The 22,012-nt window shown below is 54.9% G+C and overlaps 1 protein-coding gene across 1 annotated transcript in view; it reads right to left on the bottom strand.

The window, feature by feature from the left end:
- The window catches only part of ACOT7 (acyl-CoA thioesterase 7), a 90,691-nt gene that overhangs the window by 32,070 nt on the left and 36,609 nt on the right, over window positions 1–22,012 (bottom strand). Inside the window, exons 6-7 of the mRNA XM_027110367.1 lie at window positions 16,239–16,325; window positions 972–1,088 (exon numbers count right to left, since the gene is read on the bottom strand). Coding sequence (XP_026966168.1) covers window positions 972–1,088; window positions 16,239–16,325 — 204 coding nt within the window. The remainder of the gene's footprint in view (window positions 1–971; window positions 1,089–16,238; window positions 16,326–22,012) is intronic.

Genomic DNA, 22,012 nt, shown 5'->3' with positions numbered 1-22,012 from the left:
TTCCAATCTCAGGACGCCTGTCCCCAGCACTCAGGCATTCAACTGACAGGCGTGTCTGCAGGAGAGAGCGCGCAGCCGGGCTGGGACCAGGTTGGGGCCTCAGAGCCTAGATGAGGTCTCTGTGGCTCTGGACCCAGCACTGCTCCACTCAGCGGTGCCCCTCGAGGCTGGTGGCAAGGAGTCAGCCTCCCTTCCTTCTCCTCTGTCCCCGCCACGGCCTGGGGACGGGTCTGACTCAGTTTTTCCAACGGCTGCCTTCCTGGTGAGGCTCCTTCAGAACCAGTCAGGCTCTCGCAGCTCGGACACCCCCGACCCCACGGTGAAGGGCTGCTTTCTGGGGCCACATGGCCTCATCTCAGAAGACACGACAGACAGAAGTCACCACATGCCAGGAGGGGACAGTCACTGTACGTCTTCAGATGAGCATTAATGTGAAACAAGCACGGGAACCGTCTTGTTTCTGGGCGGGGCTGGGACTAGACCTCAGTGTCGGGAAAACCACCAACACCAGCGCTGCCCTGGATGGTGCAGGCAGGCTGGCCGAGGAGAGGGCCGGAGGCTTCTCTGCTCTGCCCCCGCCACTGCGTACGGCACGGGTGACCCGTGCCCCCCCCAGAGAGGTTACGTGCCGCCACGGGATCTGGTGGCAGTGGTCGCAGCAACTGTGTGCATAGGGTTTCGCAGGGCTCCGTGCCTGGGGCAGTTTAAGAGGACGAGTTTATGTGGCTCTTCAGCAGGATAAAGGCCCCAATCGCAACTGAGTTACAGAATTTACCAGACGGAAAAGTCAAACCGGCAAACCGTAACTTCACAGATGCATCACCAAAGGCAGACTCGAGGCTCTGGCTCCTATGTCCTGGCAGATGGGCAGAGGCCAGGGCCCGGGACAGGCAGGGTGAACCAAAAGCAAACTGTTCACGGGACCCAAGCAGCCAAGGCAGCGCCCCTCTTTGTTGGCGGAGTTCTCTTACCTTTTCGGATCTTGTCGTAAAAGTTAATGGCGTCCACGGAAGCCGTGACGATGTTGGTCTTGCAGTGACGCGCGGCCACGATCCCAGCCACCTCGTCCATGAGCTTCATGGTGACCCCTGCAGAGAAGGGCAGGCGGCAGGTTAGACATGGGGAAGGGGAGCCTATTGCCTGTCCTGGAAACAAGTTATGGGAAACAATGCCCCCATTCCCACCCGCAGGGCCGCAAACCTGGCTTCCTTGAGAGCTTTGGAAGATGACTGTGGCTGAGGTTCTAGGCCACTGACAAAGTGACGACCATTCTCCTAACCTCTACAGGCATCCTATCCTGCCAGGAAAGCTTTGTCACACTCTCCACCAGGATGGCCGCAATCAGAAAGCCAGACGCTAAGCGCCGGTGAGAATGTGGAGAAATCGGAATCCTCTACACGGCTGCTGGGGATGGAAATGGTGCAGCCGCTTTGAAAACAGTTGGGAGGGTCTTGAAAGGCTAAACACAGAGCTGCTATGTGACTCAGCAATTCCACTCCTAGGTGTGCACCGGAGAGAAATATAAACAGGCGTTCACGCAAAGACTTGTACACGAGTTTTTGATCCCATGAGAGCATTACTCATAATAGCCCCAGGATGGAAGCAACCCAAATGTGCACCAGCCAATAAATGCACAAGGAAAATGTGGCATAGCCATACAGTGGAAAAAGAAACAAAGCACTGACATAGGCTACAAAATGGATGAACCTTAACATTACGCTGAGTAACAGAAGCCAGACACAGGGCTTCCCTGGTGGCGCGGTGGTTGAGAGCCCGCCAGCAGATGCAGGGGACACGGGTTCGTGCCCCGGTCCGGGAAGATCCCACACGCCACGGAGCGGCTGGGCCCGTGAGCCATGGCCGCTGAGCCTGCGCGTCCAGAGCCTGTGCTCCGCAACGGGAGAGGCCGCAGCAGTGAGAGGCCCGCATACCGCAAACAAAACAAAAACAAAAGAAGCCAGACACAAAAGACCACATCTTGGAGGATTCCACTTATATGAAATCTCCAGAATAGGCAAGTCCATAGGTACAGAAAGTAGACGAGTGGCTGCCTAGGGACAGGGGATGTGGGAGAAGTGGGGAACAGCTGCCAGTGTGGTTATGAGGCTTCTCTCCGGGGTGATGAAAATGTTCTGAAATTGATTGTGGTGACGGTTGTGTAACTCTGAACAGACTAAAAATCAATGACTTGTAATGGGTGAGCTGTACGGCATGTGAATTACATCTCAATAAAGCTGTTATATAAGAAAACAAACAAAACTAGACAAGTGGGCTGACTGCAAGAGCGCTGTCGGGCCAAGGTGTCTAAAACCTCAGGTCGTAGACGTTTTCTTCTGCTTGCGCCCCCTTAATTGACGGGATCAGGACGGCATACCTGCTGCTAACCCCCCACCCCCCGTTCCTGCCCCACCAAGGGCAACACAATATTCTTCTTATTTTATATTTAAAACCTTAAACCATATCTTTTATTAGGTCAAACTACATGAAGTGGCCAATATTCAACCGTTTTGACCTATAAAAGCAGCAAAATGATATTGATCTACCTGACAACTATCAGAAATCTTAAAATTTATGGGGACTTCCCTGGTGGCGCAGTGGTTAAGAGCCCGCCTGCCAATAGAGGGGACACGGGTTCGAGCCCTGTTCCGGGAAGATCCCACGTGCCGCGGAGCAACTAAGCTCGTGAGCCACAACTACTGAGCCTGCGCTCTAGAGCCCGTGAGCCACAACTATGGAAGCCAGCGCGCCTAGAGCCCGTGCTCCGCAACAAGAAAAGCCACTGCAATGAGAAGCCCGCGCACCGCAACGAAGAGTAGCCCCCACTCGCCACAACTAGAGAAAGCCTGCGCGCAGCACCGAAGACCCAACACAGCCAAAAACAAACAACAACAACAAAAAGTTATGTACATTCACCCAAGGATACAGAATGATTTCTAAAAATGCAGAGAGAGGCAGGCTCATAAAACCCTGGCTCCCAGGGAGTCATGTTTCAGGTGGGGCTCGTGAACTTCAGTGCCTGCAGGGCCAGGCAGGTGACGCCGGACAGCTGACGGCGAGGAGAGCTGGCGGGGACCCTTCTACAGGACAGCTGCTGCTCGGCCCCTCCTACTGTCCCTCAGCCCCAGGAACAAGGGCCCAGCACGACCAGACTAACGATGTTTTAAGAGAAGCCTGGAACCTACAAGTTTATGAGGAATCTACCAATTTTTAAACATTGGTGATTAATTAAATCTCTCTTTACTGTGAAGGGGAAACAAAATACAATAAACTAAAAACAGGACAGAAGCCCCGTATGTAATGGACCAGAGGCCTCGTACAGATACTACAGCAGAAGACACTAGTTATAAGGAACGTGGGAGACAGGGAGGGGCCCTCTGTCTGGGAGAGGCATACCTGGGGGTTGGTATACTCTTCTCTCTACCTTTGTGTGTATTTGAGCACGTCCATGATAAAAAAGTTTTTTTTAAGAAAAACATTAGGGTTGTTGATTTTAAAATTATGCTTCTATTACCACGACTTTTCTCACGCAAGATCCTGATGATGACGATGAAGCATGGAGACAACGGGGCAGAGTTAGCGGGCACCTGCCGCTCTCAAAGCGTTTTCAAAGATACTGCGTCAACGGAGGCTCAAAGTCACACAAGGTCCGATTCTAAAGAGAGTGCGAACGAGAGGCTGGGGAAAGGCTCTTCGGCAGAAAACAGAACCACCGGTGCCAGGTGTTAACCCCGGGCGGCTGGCAGGGCAGGGCGGCTCCGGGCTTCAAGCAGCTTGGCGCTCAAGGTCTGAGACGAGGGGTAACACTGGCTTTGCGAGGAGCCTCTGGGGGGTTAAGTCATATTGGAAATGGACCCGGGAAGCCATGCCTAAGCCCAGCACGAGTCCTTCCTGGCCTTTCTACCCACGGTGAGGGAGGGGCCTTGATGAAGGCGGGGCAAGCGCTGGCTTAGCAGCCAAGTCCCTCACTGGCCTGGGGCTCCAAAGAGGTGAAAACACAGGCCAGCATACAGGTCACCTGGCGGGGGAGGGCACTGTCCCTCCCACATGGTGGTTCAGAGCTGGGAGGGCCTGGGCCTGAGCGCCCCCTGCCCCCGCCTGGCTGGGGACCCTGAGCGGGCAGATCATCCTCCGAGCTTTGGGCTCTGCATCTGCAAATTAGAAGAAGTGGCAGCAGGGGCACGCAGGTGACCGTGCAGAGCGAACAGGAGCTGAGCCGCTGCAGCTCAGAGACTCAGGGGCTCGTGAGCGCCGCTGACCTCCACCCTGGTTTAACTCGGGGCTTTGGGTAGAGAGCTGTGGTCTAGAGGGTAAATGTCAACAGAAAGAGAAAGATGAGGGAAATGTCTCAGAACACCAGGAAACACGCTGGGCAAGGGCGACACACACCACCTGCGGATGAGGCCGTGGGTCAGTGTGCGTGTTTGCGCCTGCGTGTGTGCGTGCACGTGCGTGTGTTTGTTTCCTAGAGGGAGTGAGGGAGCCCAGACTGAGTGCTCCTAGGCTGACCTGCCTCATAAAATTCACGTCGTTAGAGCAGCTGGACAAGTGGTCCCACTCTCGAAAGGACTCGGTGTGAGCTGGAGGCTTGAATTCAGAAGGTGTTTCCCGTAGACTTACTCCAAGTGCGATAAGTGACCAGCAAAGCTCATTCGGGGTCTGGGGTCGGCTGCATTTGCCATGAAACACAGCTGCAAAGACGATAATTTATGACGTTAAGCAAAGGCCGATCCAGAGTCTTGAAACAGTTGAATGCAAGAAGGATGAAGAGACAGAGGGGATTCTGGTAAAACTGTATGCGTGTGTCACGGGGGAGTGGGGTTTGCGGGCATTTTAACCAGAGGATGTTAGAAATTTATGATGGAATGTGTACTACGTGCGGCTGTCCTGTTTTTCGATGGAGACACCAGCGAACTCAGCCACATCAGGGTCCTTCTGGGAACAGATGAGACAGAGATAGCCAGAGATTTTTTTTGAGAGAAAAACAAAGAAAGGCGACACTGGAGTCTGGTGCAGGATGGTGGTGGGAGCAGAGAACTAGACGAAAAACAGCGGGCGTTTACGGAGGTCCAGGCGCAGGCAATGCTCCAGCACGTGGCTCAGAGCCCCTCGGGCTGGAAGGACACTGTCCTTGTTCACTGATGCCCCCTGGGGCCGGCCCCATGGTAGGCTCTTAGCACATACCGAGTGTAAGAACAAATGAATGAACGAACGAACGAATGAGTGCTGGCCCTCCCTGGACAGCAGCCTCGGAGGGGGAAGGGCCCTTATTGTCTCCGTTTTACAAAGCAGGAAGCAGAGGCACAGAGAGGCACGTATCCATGGCTCACGCTGGCTCACGCCCTCGGGCAGAGGTGGGGACCAGCTCCTGACCACAGGGCACCAGAGGCCACACTGACTCTCGACCCAGATCCCACGGTACTGAGACTAAGACAGGACTGTGGAGAAGACAGCTCAAGTTCCTGCTGAGAGGTGGCGGTGGCAGCGACATCCGTGTGTGCAGGGTGGGGGTCCCGGATCCAGAGCTCCCAAGTCACCGGGTGGTATTATCGGGGAGGGGTGGCTTGGAGTTTGGAAAGAAAGAATTTATATTGGGATTAATGTTTAGAACACAGAAGGTACCTACAATTAATCCCTTATTTGTAGGTCCTGAAAAGCAGAAGCTAAGAATGGAAGACTAAATGGAACAATAATAATAATAATAATAATAACAGTAATAATCAGCTCCTTCAACCAGCATTTTGCCCCATTTATCCAAAATGCAGGGACTTCCCTGGTGGCGCAGTGGTTAAGAATCCGCCTGGCAACGCAGAGGTCCCAGGTTCGATCGCTGGTCCAGGAAGATCCCACATGCCGTGGAGCAACTAAGCCCGTGTGCCACAACTACTGAGCCCACGCGCCACAACTGCTGAGCCTGTGCTCTAGAGCCCGCGCGCCTACAGCCTGTGCTCCGCAACAAGAGAAGCCACCGCGATGAGAAGCCCGCGCACCGCAACCAAGACCCAACGCAGCCAAAAATAAAAAATAAAAAAAAATTTTAAGATGCAGGTAGAGGTTCCACGAGGGGCTTCACTGTTACTAAATATACTGCAGGATCCAAAGCATGTGCTAGCCAGGATGGGCTCTGAGCCCAGGGCACACGGGGCGGGGCGGGGGAACGCGAGCAGCTGGCTGAGCTCCTGCTGCCTGCTGCCCCGTCACCCCGGTGTGGTGCCCCCAGACCATCACATCACGTGACACGGAAGCTGGCACACGGTGGGGACACGCCTTACGGTCCCCGTGTCCTGACCAGTTCAAAACCTGACACACAGCGCTCAGAAAGGGCTGCAAGTGAGTAAGTGAATCGGGGACCAAAGGAACGCTGAATCGACCCCAGGAAGCAGCTCCAATAGCGAGTCACAGGGCCCAAACTTGGGTAACAATCACAGTTAGTCCAGGTGAGGCCAGGAAAAGCCAGGTGAGCTGCTAGGGGACGTGTCTGATGACAAAATCACTATTCATCTCACACGTGAAGAGACAGCCCCCCGCCGACCCCAAGAGCCAGCAACAAATCTGAGCTGGGAGACCAGGGAGAGAACTGCGATTGGCTGAGACCCACAGGAAACAAGTGGTTACAGAGATGGCTCCTGGACTGAGGCCCTGGCCTCCCGGGGCCCGGGTCAGGAGGCAGACATGACCCCACCACACGAGTCTACTATCAGATGATAGCCCAAATTGGGGCTGATCCCAGGTACTGGGACAGTGATATACGGGCAGCTGGTGACAAGGCTGAGGAGGAATCCCAGCACTGAGGGACAGGAAGTCTGCTCCACAAGGAGAGGAGCTCCAGACGGGTCCCACCTGGACCATCTCCGCCCACCTCCGTTATCTCTACCTCCCGGGGACCACGGTGGGGTCAGTGGGAAGTGACAGCAAGGTAGATTTTAGGGCTCACTATACGCAAAAACTTTCTGGGGGAAAAACAGACTTGTGCAGAACTCAAGTGTTTGGCCTTCTACAGGCGGGGCTCCCGGACCCCCGCTTTGTGTGCGGGTAGCACGGGGTCAGCGCTGGAAGCAGAAATCTGTGCCCGCGGCTCCCAGCGGCCCCGAGTCTGTTCTCACAAACGCGACAGAGAAGCGTGAAGCATAACTGGGCCCTCTGGGGTCCTGTGCGCAAAGTGGACTCTGGCGGCTACTTAGAGGGAAAGGAACTGATCTCTTAAAACCGAGATTACAGGCACCTCAGAGACATTGCGAGCTCGGTTCCAGACCCCTGCAATACAGGGAATTTAGAAATAGAGTTGGTCAAACGAATTTTTTGGTTTCCCAGTGCATATAAAAGTTATGTTTCTACTACACTGTAGTCTATTAAGTGTGCAATAGCATTATGTCTAAAAAAGCAATGTACATACCTTAAATAAAAAAGAATTTATTGCTAAAAAATGCTAACCATCATCTGGGCTTTCAGTGAGTTGTAATCTTTTTGCAACAGCAACTGTTGCAACCAAAGTCACTGATCTTGGGTCACCATAACAAATACAAGAATAATGAAAAAATTTGAAATATTCCAAGAATTACCAAAATGTGATACGGAGACATGAAGGGAGCAAATACTGTTGGAAAACGGGTGCTGGACAGAGTTGCTCAATGGAGAGTTGCCACGAGCCTTCGATTTGTTAAAAAAATAAAAATAAAAAAAAATCTGTGAAGCGCGATAAAGTGAAGCTTTTTCAATAAAACGAGGTCTGCGTGTGTAATAAAATGCTGATTACGAGCCCTCTTCCCTCTTCCCGGTGAGGAACAACCCTGGACCCATCGCGGCATGGGTCTGGGCTGAGACATTCTTGTTCTCTGTTGCTAAGAGAAAATGGCCCTTGCAGAAAACAGACGATAAAATCCACATAATCTCATCCCGTTATGACATTTGTAAAGAAAGACTGTTATCACAAAATACCCTCATCTATGATGGTAGACACAAGACATTACAAGCAATGTGTCCACTGAGAAAAATAAATTTTGTTTAAAAACAGAAACAACCAGAAACCCAGCTGCCTGGTTTGTAACTGCCCTTCCTCTTACTGTGCCCAGCTGGGCCCTCTGTCCTGCCAGAGGGAGCCACCAGCCCTCTTTGACACTGGAAGTCACCTTCTCCCCTTCACTTTTTTACGCTTTAATTAAAAATATCAAGTATCCGAGTTTTCTCAAAAGTGCCTCGGGCTTCCCTGGTGGCTCAGTGGTTGAGAGTCTGCCTGCTGATGCAGGGGACACGGGTTCGTGCCCCGGTCCGGGAAGATCCCACGTGTCGCGGAGCGGCTGGGCCCGTGAGCCACGGCCGCTGAGCCTGCGCGTCCGGAGCCTGTGCTCCGCAACGGGAGAGGCCACAACAGCGAGAGGCCCGCGTACTGCCATAAAAAAAAAAAAAAAAAAAGCCTCTTTCCAGGTTCCCACTGAAAAATCTCATCAATTCATTCCTATTTAGATACAATAGGTGCCGCTGACGACGGGAAAAGAACTTTGGCAAATTAGTCTGTCGTGAGCTGCTCTTATTACCCGAGATTCGCCATTTAAAAGATGACAACAAAACTGTAGGATTTGTTGCCCGTGGATACTGCGTTCATTTCAGGAATTATGGGAAGGAAAAAAGTAAGACTTGCTTGGCCACTAACATACAGATAAACATCGGGTACCGGAGACATTTTGGAATCTAACGCTTACAGGTTTGCTTTTGTTTTTGTTTTTAAAGTACCGACAACACGTTGACCGGCTTAAAAATAGAGGCTGAATTTTCTTTTCCCGGGCCTGCCTGGCTGACTGTAGCGCGCCTGCTGCAAACCCAAAGCAGCCGTTGGCAGCTCAGAGCCCCGCGCCACCGACTGCGCTGTGGGGGGCGATTCGTGATGCCCCCATTTCTATATTTAGTCCCAGCTGAAGGGGTGTGGGTGCCGGCCTCCTATATTAAGAAAACGATAGTAAGTTCATCTTATTTTAACTAGCCCACCGTTTGGAAATTACAGGGGGAGTTATCCTAAGAGCCGGTTGAGCGACAGCCTCCCGAGACTTGTCTGGCTTCTCCCCCTTCAGGTTCCAAATGTACTTGCAGGTCTCTGGGAACCGGGACCAAGGGCGGAGGAATATTAATTAAGGTAGCTAATAAAGGTTGTTTTTGGAAATTAATGCACAGTGAGTGAGGATGATTGGTTTCTAATGACAAATGTCAAAGGTGGGATCTGGCGGAGGCCTCAGGCACAGCTGGATGCGGCTCCCCCCTGGCCCCGGGGCAGCGCAGGCCCAGGGAGCCGGGGTGGGGTGGGGGTGGGGGCTGCCCGGCCACGAGGCCACGTCTTACTTCTGTATCAGGGAACTGCAGAAGGTCACAATTAAGTTTGCTTACTGCTGTTCGAGAATCAATGCCTTCCCTGTTTTGAACAGGCAACAGGGGAAGTAGGGCACACGTGTTCCTGCCCCAAATGCCATGGAGAGCAGGGAAAGGTGGCAGTGGTTACGCACGAGCCCCTCCCAGTGGGACGTGGTGGCCTCGCCGGAGTCCACACGAGGCAAGGTCACGCCTTTGACGGCCCACAACCACTCTGGAGGGCGTCAGTTTCCTCCCAGGAGTCCAGGCCGCAGGCAGGGGTGAGGCTAACACAGAAGAATTCACGCTCCTGACGCTGAGCAGGAAAGACACCGTTAGGGGACGTCTGCCGTGTGTGCCCCTAGTGATCGCAACCAAAGGGGAAGCAAAAGCTGACTAACGGGGCACCACAACCCCAAGCACCGGTCCGTTCGTAGGGAAGGACGTGCGCAGGCTGTAGAGCCGGCTGGGTTTCTCAGGTGAGATGCTTTGCAGCTCAGGAAGCAGAGGGGCCAGGAGCCTCACACGTCCCCAGCTGCTCAGGGGACCAGTGCGGGCAGGAGGAAACCAGTTCCGGGATGGGTGTCAGCAGGCCCTTTGGGCGGGGAGGCAGCAAGCAAGCTCACGGGCAGCTCATAGCGCCTGGGGCTTCAGGGCTGTAACCAGACCCCAGCTCCCGCCCTTCCATCCAGATGGACAGGAAGCTGCTCTCTGGAGCCTTCGCGGCAGACAACAGTATTTTCAGAAACAAGGATTCTTGGAAAGTGAGAACTGGAAGGAACGGGGGCCATCGCCTAACACAACTCAGCCTCGCGATGAAGAAACGGGGGTCCACACTGGCCTTCACGCCCTCATCTCTTGACCCCATGAGACCAGAATCTCCTCGAAAGGAGGAAACACGGCTTCCGGGCCTCCTTGCTTCGTCCCTGGCCACAGGTTGGACACCCACTCTAGCACGCAGCAGGGGCTCCAACGAAATGAGGTCACAGAGCTGGAGAGGAGCATCTGTGCCTCCTTCTGCATTTTTCTGTGAAATTGGTTCCTCCTCCAGGTGCAGAGGACCGCTTTTTCATAACTGCCCCACGAAACCCGAGCAGACACGAGCGTCTGTGCAGGGGTCGCACGCCTCGCCTCGCCTCCCAGACCTCCTTCGCTTGGCGGGGGCTCCTCTCGGCCCGCGTGCCCCCTGCCACCCCGGGGCTGCCGTTTCTGCCTCCCCCTCTTCCTTCAGGTCCCGCAAGGTCCCCCGGCCTCGGGATCCTGGGGCAGCCGTGTGTCCCCTTGGCGGCTGGACGCTCGTGTGCAGGACGTGCTGCAGGAGCACTTCTGTCTCTGGACGTCTCAGGCGGCGCAGTGACTGCGTCCCCGAGCCCCCCACGGGGCTGGCACACGGGAGGGGCTGCCAGATGCTCACTGAGTCAGGGGCTGTCCTCACGTGTCCTCTGGGGGGCTGACCTGCTGTTGCCCCCGTCAGTTCTGGGGCCCCTCTGCTCACTCAGGGACCGTCTTCTCTCTCTCATCTTCACTCTCTTTGGTCCCTTCACTCAGCACGTGGCCCGTCTACACCGCAGGGAAGGGATCCGTCCAGGCCTGGGGAGCAAGCAGGCCGGGGTGGGGGCCGTTTTACAGGGGGTGGTCAGGAAAGCCCTCTCCTTTTCTCCAGAGACCAGAAGACAGAGAGAGGGATCTGCGCAGCTGTTTGGGGACCACAACCCCGGCAGAGGGACGAGCAGGCGGAGGGCCCGCAGGTGGAGGTGCCCTCCCGCCACCACATCCCAGGAACTCGAGGAGCAGAGCCCAGCAGCTGACATGGTGGGGCGGGAGGCGTGTGGCGAGACGGGTCCTGGAGGCCTTGGGAGCGGAGAAGCGGCACGAGCGGAAGGCTGGGCTTCTGCTTGGAGTCAGACGGGAGCGTAGCGAGGGGGCCGAGCAGGCCCGGCTTGACCTGCCTTTGGCTCTGAGTGGACCAGGGAGGCTGCTGGGCTGCTCCTGGTCACGGAACTCGGACCAGGTGTGAGGCCATTTCCACGGTAAGGCGCATGTCCCGGAGGCGATGGTGGAGGTGGCGAGAACTCAGGTTCTGACGTTTTGAACGTAGAGCCCGAAGGACTGGCTGACAGATGAGGCAGAGCCTTGGAGTGAGACTGAGTCCCGGAGGACCGCAGGCATTCTGGCTCGACAAGCAGAAGGGTGGCCTGGCCGCCACCACAGGGGGAGCAGTGGAGCTCCGTGCTGGACATCAAGTCGGAGAGGCCCGTCCCGAAGAAGCAGCTAGAGTCAGGAGCCGCCGGCCTAGGCTGGTGTGAGACACAGGAGTCCCGGGGTGGGCGGGGGGGAGTGCAGGGGCGAGGATGGGGCCCCGGGTACCCGATGCCGGGCAGGACAGGAAGGAAGGCGGAACGGCACAGGGACTGAAGGGGTGGCAGCGGGCGGAGGAGAGCAGGGAAGGGCGATCCTGGGCCTTGGGAAGGAGGTGGCAGGGTGGAGGGGAGCCGGCTGAACTGTGAGGGCCAGACCCGCCCACTGGCTTTGGGTCAGAAATGACTTTGACAGGAGGCACGGGTTGCAGCAGGCTCCAGGGAGGACCCTGAGAGGGACTGGACTCGGGGGACGGGAGGGATGGAGTGCAGACACCCCAGGGTGCCGCGCAGAAAGCGCAGTGCTGGGGGTGGGGAGAGTGGGTCAGGCAGACACGCGTCCCCTGCAGGAGCGTGGGCACCACAGGGCACCGTGAAGCACAGGGCAGAGCCTGTCCTATGAGTGGGCCCAACCCGGCAGCTCAGTCTGAAGACATGGGAGCCACATGCCCAGCTGGATTTACGGCCCGTGATTCTAACAGAGAAAAGCTGCCAATGGCTCAGGACATGGCCATCGGGCAGCGTCACCTCAAACCGTCTTTCCAAAAGATTTCTTTCATTCACTCAATGGCCGTTCACCGAGCTCCTTCTCTGCAGAGCACCACGGGAGACAGGCAAGGGACAGGGGGACGTCCAGGAGACGAGCGCCTGAGAAAACCACAACCAGCACGGGGGGCAGGACGAGAGAGGCCGTGGCGTGGAGCGGGGTGAAGGGCGTGCAGCTGCCTGGGAGGGAGGGGCTCAGGGGGCATCAGGAGGGCGTGGGATTTGGGATGGGCAGGCGGACGGCGCCAGGTGGGAAGAACAGGGTGAACAAAGACACCGAGACAGGAGAGCAAGAGGCGCGTTGAGGGGAAGAAAGGCACAGGCTGAGCGCAGGGAGCCGTGAGCCGCGAGGCAGCAGGGGCCCACGGCTAAGAGCCACGCACACCACGGGCAGAGCTGGGGCGCCCCCATCACTGGGGTCTCCCCTCTGATCTGGCCCTCACGGCCAGATGGGTCTTGGCAAAGCACAGTGGTCCCGGCTTTGGGGAGCACGCTTCCTTTCACATCCGGCCAGTTGTGGCAGCAACACCCCCTCTCGGGCTGGGAAACCCACGCGGAAACAGCCGACAGAGGGCCGGGCGAGGAGAGTCCCCCAGGAAAGAAATCAGAGCAAAGGACATCTCAGGAACCAACACGGGAGAAGGGAACGCCATCTTCAAGAAGATGAATCAAAGGCGCAGACACAAAACCAACGCCCCCTTTTCATCAAATTATGAAAAAGTCATGTTTCATGATCCGAGTTAAAATTCACTGACACAAAACACACCTTAGAAAACAAACAGACCTGCAAACAAAAACAATGAAAAGAAGTTTTTCTATTTCAGGCAAGCCTTTTTTTATTATTATTCATTTTATGTGCTGCTACCTTACTGAATTTTTAATTCTTTGAGTTACTTTTATCACTGAATCTCTTGGGTTCGCCAGGTATGTTACTGCGCCATCTGCAAAGCCAGATAGCTTTACTTCTTTTCTGCCACTTCCTGTGCCTTTATTTTTTTCCTCCTGTTTTACTGCAGTGGCTAAAATCTCCAAAACAACGTTAACTAGGGTCCCTTGCCTTACTCCTAACCCCAGGGGACGATCCTCTGGGCTCCCCTCTGAGTAAGGTGCTCACTCTAGGGCTTTTGTCATGTTTGGGAGGTAAAATCAATCCCTCCTCCGAGTGTTTCTATCAAGGATGGGCGTCTGGGTGAGTGACTGTGGCAAGAACCTAAACAGCCCCGCAGATAGCTGCTGGGTCACCCCTTTCAGCCGACCACGGGGGAGGGGAGAGCGGAGGAGAAATGGCCTTTTCTGGGCTGAGATCCCAGAACTACCAAGAGGAGAAAGAGAGGACTGCACATTGATTCATGCAGGACTCAGAAGGCAGAAGCCAAAAGCCCGGCCAGCGCTTCTGCACAGAGGCCCTGAAATTCAGAACCACGGAGAAGCAGCCAGCCTGCCTTCCCACACAGCAAAACGAGGGCCCTCTGCTCACTCCCTGCGTCTTTTCTATCCCCTCGATGAATTATCGGAGGCTCTGTCCCTGCAGCCAGGAAAGGAGGGAAGACCCAGCATCTGACAGGAGTCCTGGATTCCATCTGTGATCTCCAACCCTTCCTACTACATCTCTCACCAGTTCAGCGTTGCCAAGATCTGTGTTGTGTGTGTGTTTTTTAAGTCGCAGGGTAGGAGCCAGTCCTCAAGACGAAGACTATCCCATGTGTGAAAATCACAGAAAACAGGACAGGGAGGAGGTTTTCAAAGACCCATACGCAGTGCAGAATTACTGAATAAAAGCCAAATTAGCACCCATCTCAGTTCCCCGTTTCCTCCTGCGATTGGCATCTACTGATTTACAGTTTACAGGAGACTTTCATTCAAATGACTTAGACACCATTCTTGCCGACAGTATTCTCTCTATAGGAAAACACCATAAAATCACAGGACTCAGTGTTTCCAGTCCGGTATTTATTTTGTTCCTTCACGCCTGGTGAGTTATGAGGCACTATAAGAAGTGACTAGGTTTGGTAAGATTATTAGGCATGGTTTTCAAATCATGAGCACAAAACCCCTACTAAAATAGGCACTAAACATTGTAAAGCCATTGTAGACGCTTCTTTAACACGCGTTAAAAAACGCGCTTCTTTTAAATGCAGCCGCACAGCCTCCGTAAATGAGCACGATGTGCTGTAGGTTTCTAGGGGATTCCAACAGTTCCCTCGCTTCCTGCATTTCACGGACGCCTCTCAGCATGTGAGGAAAGATCGGACTGAAGAGTATAAACTTTTTGCCAAGGAGACAGTGATGATGGAAATGCCACATTTAGTGAACTTCCAACATCTGGATGAACTAAGCAAAACTTCTAGCATAGAGTTTCACAAATTTCAGGTAGAGCGGAGCTCTGTGAGGCTCAAAGGCAGTTCTTAGCAGTTACAGAAGCCCGGCCTTTGGCTGACAAGGGCTGGCGAAGAACAAGAAGGCTGGTAAGGCCACGGCTGCTCTCAGAGAAGAAAGATACCCTGATTGTCACAACATTCACGGGGCTGGAAAGCACCCTTTGTTGTAAAGTAGAGCTTCCCTTAGGTAGGACTAAGTTAATCATATCTAAGGGCGTCGCGAGCAGAGTTTAGTTGAAAGAGGAAAATAATCATGAAATTGAAAAAGAAATACACAGAAGAGGATTAGTTAAAAAAAGAAACAAACTTGAAAAATATATCTCAGGGGCTTCCCTGGTGGCACAGTGGTTGAGAGTCCGCCTGCCGATGCAGGGGACGCGGGTTCGTGCCCCGGTCCGGGAAGATCCCACATGCCGCGGAGTGGCTGGGCCCGTGAGCCATGGCCGCTGAGCCTGCGCATCCGGAGCCTGTGCTCTGCAACGGGAGAAGCCACAGCAGTGGGAGGCCCGCATACGGCAAAGAAAAAAAAAATCTCAGATCAGGGCCCATTCTCTGATTCTGACAGGTCCAGGGCCCCTCATCCCAAGCTTTTCAACCCAAGCCTGACCTGTGCCTCTTGTTCACGGAAGAAGCTTCTGCAAAGCACCTCTCTGGCTCTGTGTGAAACCCTGGAGCCAACACAAAGAATAAGACTGAGCCCTGCTCCTGAGGCATCCCCTGGTAGAAGTATCAGTGTAATCCTGCACAGAGTGGTACCACTGGAACTGGGTTTTGAAGGATCAACAGGACTTTTCAAGAGTGGAGAAGCAAGGAGAACTTGGCATTCCAGGCCACTGGAAATGAAGAGTGCAGACGAACGGCACGTGCAAGTTCCAGTCATGCCTGGGGGACGATGAATTGCTCGGTGCCCCCAGAGGAGCGGTGCCCGGACTCCACCACCCACACAACTTCTGCTAACGTCTAAACCACTTAAGAACATTTCCCCTTATGTTTTTCTTTAAAACGACTTGTTTTTTAAAGTTTACTTTGACCTCATCTGAGATGATAATCTCCATTAAATTACGGGTTTGATGTGCTACTTATATTTTCCCTAAATCACACAAAAAAATAATTACACACTGTTAAAGTAAAAAGTGTCCCTCTGGAGCCTGGAGCTAAGTCCTCTTGTGTTCCAGCCGTGGTTCCCAAGCTGGGAACTTCAAGGCCTGTATTTTCTGAGGTGGAATCTGATTAAAGGAAGAAACACATGCAAACGCCAGAGGCAAAAACATGCTGAATTAAGCCCTCTTTCTTAGCGGGTCACACTGTCACTCCCTGGTGACTTCACTGTCCCCCAAAGAGCCCTGCCCTGACCCACGGGCCGCCACTAAACATCTCGTGGCCATGAGCTCCCAGGGCTGCGTGTGACCCTCCCTTAGAACTGTCACCCATCTGACTTTCATTCCCAATTTTGAAAACAGGCGCCGACAGGATTTCAGCAATTTATTATGCAACCTCTTAAAAGTTTAAATGTACACTTCATTAAACACAAGAGCCTAAACTGGGTCAGATGGCAGCATGGCCTCCTGGGGGGAATTAACAAGGAACCAGGAGCAGGAAGGGGACAGCAAGAGTCACTGGTCCTTACCTCCGTGCACAAAGCCGTGCAGGGTGCAGTCGGAAGGCCCCACCAGGTGGATCAAGCTGGACTGGCTGTAGCTGACCGTGTTTGGCTCTGGAATCACAAAGGAGAGAGATTAGGCCACGGGACCAATCGATTCCCACGGCCAAAGGGCCCAACAGTGGCGACAGCGCCCTGATGTTCGCAGGGTCACCGAAGGCTTCCCGCTGTCATCACCTTAGGTGGGATTTCTCTAAGGAAAACCGTGGTCTCAAAACGCTCCAGTCTGTGTGGGGAGAAGGCTTTCGAGGATTAATTAGCCACTCTGCTAGTGGGTCATGACACTACTCCCTGGGGACACCAGTGTCCCCAGCGAGGCCCTGCCCTGACTCCTGAGCAGCAACTGAACACCTCCTGCCTATAAGCCCCCAGGGTTGGTATGACCCTCGCTTAGGAGACAGTCACCCACCTGACTTTCATTCTCAAGTTTGTGAACAGGCACTGACAATATTTTAGCAATTTATTATGCAACTTCTCAAAAGTTTAAATTTCGACTTCATTAAACACAACGGTAGGTGGAGACACGGAACTGGACAGAGACGCCACAGACGTGCATCCCTAGACCTCACCCTGGGACTCCTGCCAGCCCTCAGTCCCGACCCGGCCCCGGAGACACTGCACCGATAGGTGTGCTGGCCTTTCCTCCAGTGTCCCCCGTTCATCTTCCCAGAGCACCAAGTCTCTGGGGGCATCCCTCACCCACGCGGCACTGCTGCTGCTGAAATATCTGTAAGAGGCTGCACTTCAAAAAAAAGATGAGGGCTTCCCTGGTGGCGCAGTGGTTGAGAGTCCGCCTGCCAATGCAGGGGACACGGGTTTGTGCCCCGGTCCGGGAGGATCCCACATGCTGCCAAGCGGCTGGGCCCGTGAGCCATGGCCGCTGAGCCTGCGCATCCGGGGCCTGTGCTCCGCAACGGGAGAGGCCACAGCAGTGAGAGGCCCGCGTACCGCAAAAAAAAAAAAAAAAAAAAAAGATGAAATAAAGCCCCATCTCCAGAAACCAATACTATCCCTCGACACAGACTCTTCCAACGGGGTGGGTCTTCTGAGCAGACCCCACTGCTGTGCCTGCTTCCACCTTCCCAAAGCCTTCCGGGAGGGATGACGCCCGTTTGTTTCCTGCCCGGACAGCTGGCACTCAGAAAGCTTAGCCCCTTCCTGCCCCAGCAAGCCCAAGCTGCCGAGGAAGCCAGCCTGCCGGGCCCCCGAACGGCTGGGACAGCCTGCAGGTGAAGAAAGGTCCTTCCTGTCTCCGGCGGTGGACAGAAAAGTCTGTGCAGGAAGTAACGCTGCTCAGGAGCCAGAAGGGGCGCCAACCCAGAGGTCGGGGCCTGGGTCTCTTAAGTGCCGACAGTTGCCTCCGAGACTTTTTCTGATGCTTCTCCACGTGGGATCTCAGACTGTGTGGTTGCCTGAAGGGGTCACGAAGAGGGAAAAACTGGAGTTCCGGTGAGCTGGGGCCTTAAGGATTGACTTCCAAACTCAAGGTATTTTCTATTTGTTCTCAAGCCTCACGGCTTAGACAGGTTTAGACTCAAGCTCTGAGCTCGCGTGTGAAGTGCCGTCTGCTCTGAGAAGCCCCTACGGGAAAGACTCAAGCATCTCCGGACGCTCTCAGCCGGAAGGGCCCTCGGCTGTGTCAGAAGCAATGAAGCGGCTGCAGCCTGGGGTGCGGGGTGGGATGGGGGGAGGGGTCTCTTGTTATTATCCACAGTCAAGTCCCACCTCCGGGGGTTCTGGCGACCGGCCTGCTTCCATGGTTCAGTGTGACTGGCAGAGGTGGGCGCCAGCCACCACAGGAGGTCCCAGCTCCCCCCCCGCCGGGCGCACCCTCAAGCCGGGGACGTCGAAGGCAGCGGCCTGTCGCGGCGTCAGGAGCTGGTGGTCAGCAGCTGAGTGGAGAACTCCGTCCCGAGAGGCCACAGTCTGAGGACTCGGCCGTCCAGCCCACCCACCCGCGTGTGGGCCCCGTGGGAGCAGGTGTGCAAGGATGCTATCTAAAACCAGCCAACAGATGACAGGATGACTCCAAAGGCTCTGGGAGGGGAGCTCCAGGGTCCCCTGGCGTCCCCGGGGATGCAGACGACCGGAGGGAGGAGATGCTTCCTCTCTCAGCTGCCTCCCAGGCCCCGGGGCGTCCAGAATGGCCTGGACCATCCGAGACCATCTGGGCCTCGGGTAATGTGGCCGGACACGCTGCGCGGGATGAGAAGGGAGGCCCTGAGAAGGCGTCCAGAACTCTGCCCTGCCCGGTTCCTAATTTCACTCCAAGTGGAGAAGACGCACCCGAAACCCTCCTTGTGCTCAGGAAGTGCGGGTAACAGCCCCTGCCAGTCAAGGGTGCACCCAGGGCCACGCCTACTCTGGCCTCGGGGCTTCAGATGGCCTCGGGAGACGGGGTGGAGGGGCACAGCCCAAGGGCCACAGAGGATGCCAGAGAAGTCCCTCTGCCACCAGAGCCATCAGAGAAACACTCCAGGCCAGCGCTGCCAGCCCACGACACCCCTGATCTCCAAGGACTGTCTCCCTTGGGCCTCTCTCTTCAAAGGATAAACAGGGCCCGAGAGCCCCGGGGTGCCCTCCTATGCTTTCTTTGCTTTGGGTCCCACTCATAGAAGACATCCCAGTAGCTACTTTACAGCACGAATGCAAACGAAAAGCCTCAAGCCTGGCCTGCTCTCGGGAGCTGCTCTGACCAGCTGAGAGGTTTGTGTGTGCACGATGACAAAAGAGTTTTTAAAAATTTCCAACAGTGGAAATAGCACACAAAAACCTTTGTCATGTCAACCATCTACTTATTCGAATGACAAGCCACTTGAAATGACTATAACAACCTGGTCAAAGAGATGCCCCCCACCGTTCTGCAGTCATGTTTAAAGTATCAGTTAAGCCGTGTCTAATGATTCAGTGTGCTTGGAACTGGCACTGATGAGATTCCAACGAGAGAAAACACCACAATTCTGATGGGAAAAAAAAATACACCTACGTACCCAACACCCAGGTCCTCCTATCCTGGGCTGTGGCCTGTAACTCAACGGGGGCTCTGCAGGGTGGGACCGTGTCTGTGGGTTCACAGCCCCTGGATCAGGCACTTCCTGTCCTCAGTGGCCTTTCCCCCGTTCTTCACGTCCTGTTTCTTAGGGGAACTACAGGGAAACGTGAAGAGGATCTTCGAAGTTCAAGGTCAAGGCACAGACACCTGGGGCTTATCCGTGATCGCTGCCAGCACTGCCTTAACGAATGGATGGTGGGACTGGACAGGATTCCAGGTCGCTGTCCTTGAGGGTGAGGTGTACCACGTGTGACCAGAAGACAGGACTGGGCAGCCCCTCTCCTCACCCTCCCCCGTGCACGGCTGGACCACGTTTCCACCCTCTCCGCTGCACGGCTGCTCTCCTGCCACAGGAGAGTGAGTGGAAGTGCTGCATCCAGGCCCAAGCCGTCAAAACCCCCGAGAGGGGAGCCTCCCTGCTCTTTCCCCTCCCGAGGTGCCCCGAGAGCTACCTGATAAAAGGTGTGGAGCTACAGGACCAAAGGGCCTGAATCCCGAGTCCCCACCTCCTGGAGGAGATCCCCCGGTTAGGAGTTCACAGGAAATAAACCTCTACTGAGTTATTAGGAGCTAGGATTTTAGAGTGTAAGCAGCTACAATGACCTTGACTAATGCAGTGCCTAATCTTTGAACCTGCGATTTCAAAATGAGGTCCAGAACCTGAGTTAGGTCCCCAGGGCAGCCAGAGACGAGCACAGAACTCCCTCTTCCGTGCTTGCAGCCGACGAACCTGAGGCACAGAAGGGCTAAGTCCCCACGGCGCAGAGCCGGGATCCAAGCCCAGAGGTCCGGCTCCAGACCCTGTATTCCTCCTCCTGCCTCCCCAACGCCCCCCAGGTCAAGTGCTGCTGGGAGCGGGGTGACGGGGCCTGGCCAGACCCTGGGGAGAAGGCTCTCCCACCCAGCGCAAGCCCCTAACGGGCACCAAGCACTCTTAGGGGCGGCTCCGGGCTGATCAGCCTGCGGGGGTGGCCGGGCACTGGCTGACCTCAGGGAGGCAGGGTCCAGGGCCTGAGCAGGGATGAGGGGTGGGTGTGACTCACCAAGACCCCGGCTGTCCCGGTAGTGGGGACCGGACTTGGAGGTGAACACTGCTTCAAACACAAAGGCCGGGGAAGAGGCAGGGCTGGCTTTTTAAGATTTATTTTTTATTTACTTATTTATTTTATTTACTTCTGGCTGCGTCGGGTTTTAGTTGCAGCACACAGGACCTTTGCTGAGGCGTGCGGGCTCTTCGTTGTGGTGCGCGGGCTTCTCTCTAGTTGTGGCGTGCGGGTTTTCTCTTCTCTAGTTAACGGCACGCGGGTCCAAGAGCGCGTGGGCTCTGTAGTTTACGGGACGCGGGCCCTAGTTGAGGCGCGTGAGCTCAGTAGTTGTGGCGCACGGGCTTAGTTGCCCCGTGGCATGTTGGATCTTAGTTCCCTAACGAGGGATCAAACCTGCATCCCCTGCATTGGAAGGCGGATTCTTTACCACTGGACCACCAGGGAAGTCCCAGGGCTGATTTTGTCATAAACCCAACAGCTCCCAGAAAGATGGTGGGTCACGTGGCCAAACAGTCCCTACACGGTTAAAGCTGGACAACTAATGGCCATGGGTTGAAGAATTCAAGGTAATTGTATTTTGTCTCATCAGATGGAGAAAACAATAAGAAAAAATGGGCCTGTAAAGAACTCCCAGACTCTCTGAAAAGACACCTGAAAGAGGAGGTTGGCCCCCTGTGGGGATTGCTAGGCAACAGCCACAGAGGCTGAAATGTGATTCTGGTTTCAAAAGTAACAGGGAGCGGCAGGTCCAGAGGGCCTTGCCGGCGCGGGGCGGGTGGCAACTCTCGGGCCAAGCCTGCCTCATCAGGGCGGGGCGGGGGTCCTCCCAGGAAGGGGGAGAGTGTTAGAAGACCCCAGTGACAAGAGCACACTGTAGTATTCAAAAAGTCCAGAGAATGGATATGTGACTTCCTTAAGAAGTGGTTAAAAGCCAGTCCCTATTGCTGAGAAAGATGCGTTTTTTTTGTTTGTTTGTTTGTTTGTTTTGCGGTACGCGGGCCTCTCACTGCTGTGGCCTCTCCCGCTGCGGAGCACAGGCTCCGGACGCGCAGGCTCAGCGGCCATGGCTCACGGGCCCAGCCGCTCCGCGGCATGTGGGATCCTCCCGGACCGGGGCACGAACCCGTGTCCCCTGCATCGGCAGGCGGACTCTCAACCACTGCGCCACCAGGGAAGCCCAAAGCTGCGCTTTTATTAGGGCCAGAAAAGGAAAAAATAAAAGCTGGTAAAAACCTATCAAGAAACCTTGAGATTGAGAAGCCACTTTCCACTAATCTCATTAGAGAACAACAGACCCCGAAAAACATCATGGATCAGGTTTACAGTCAGAGGATGGCAAACAGAAATTATCTCATGAGCGAAGGAACTTAAACTGACTGAAAACCCTGAGTAATCTTCGTTCCCCAGTCAGTCAGTCAAAGGAGTAAACCAGGATGAACCTCATGCCTCTCACAGCTCAAGACTGAGCCTTCGGCCCCAGCCTCCATGCAGCACTGGCCAGTAACCGCCCAAGGACAGGTGGGTCCAGCCCCCAGATGCCAGCCAGCACCTCTTCTGAGCTCCCCTCTTTGCTGCTTTTGGGCTGACACTGTCTCTACCCTTCTGTCTCTTACAGAATTTGGGGTCCTCGTTGGATTTGGGGC

This window comes from Aethalodelphis obliquidens, unplaced genomic scaffold (assembly GCF_003676395.1).
Source record: "Aethalodelphis obliquidens isolate GAN/ISIS:26980383/991018 unplaced genomic scaffold, ASM367639v1 scaffold9, whole genome shotgun sequence".
NCBI classification, from domain to species: Eukaryota; Metazoa; Chordata; class Mammalia; order Artiodactyla; family Delphinidae; genus Aethalodelphis; species Aethalodelphis obliquidens.
This window is presented reverse-complemented; position numbering and strand designations above follow the sequence as displayed.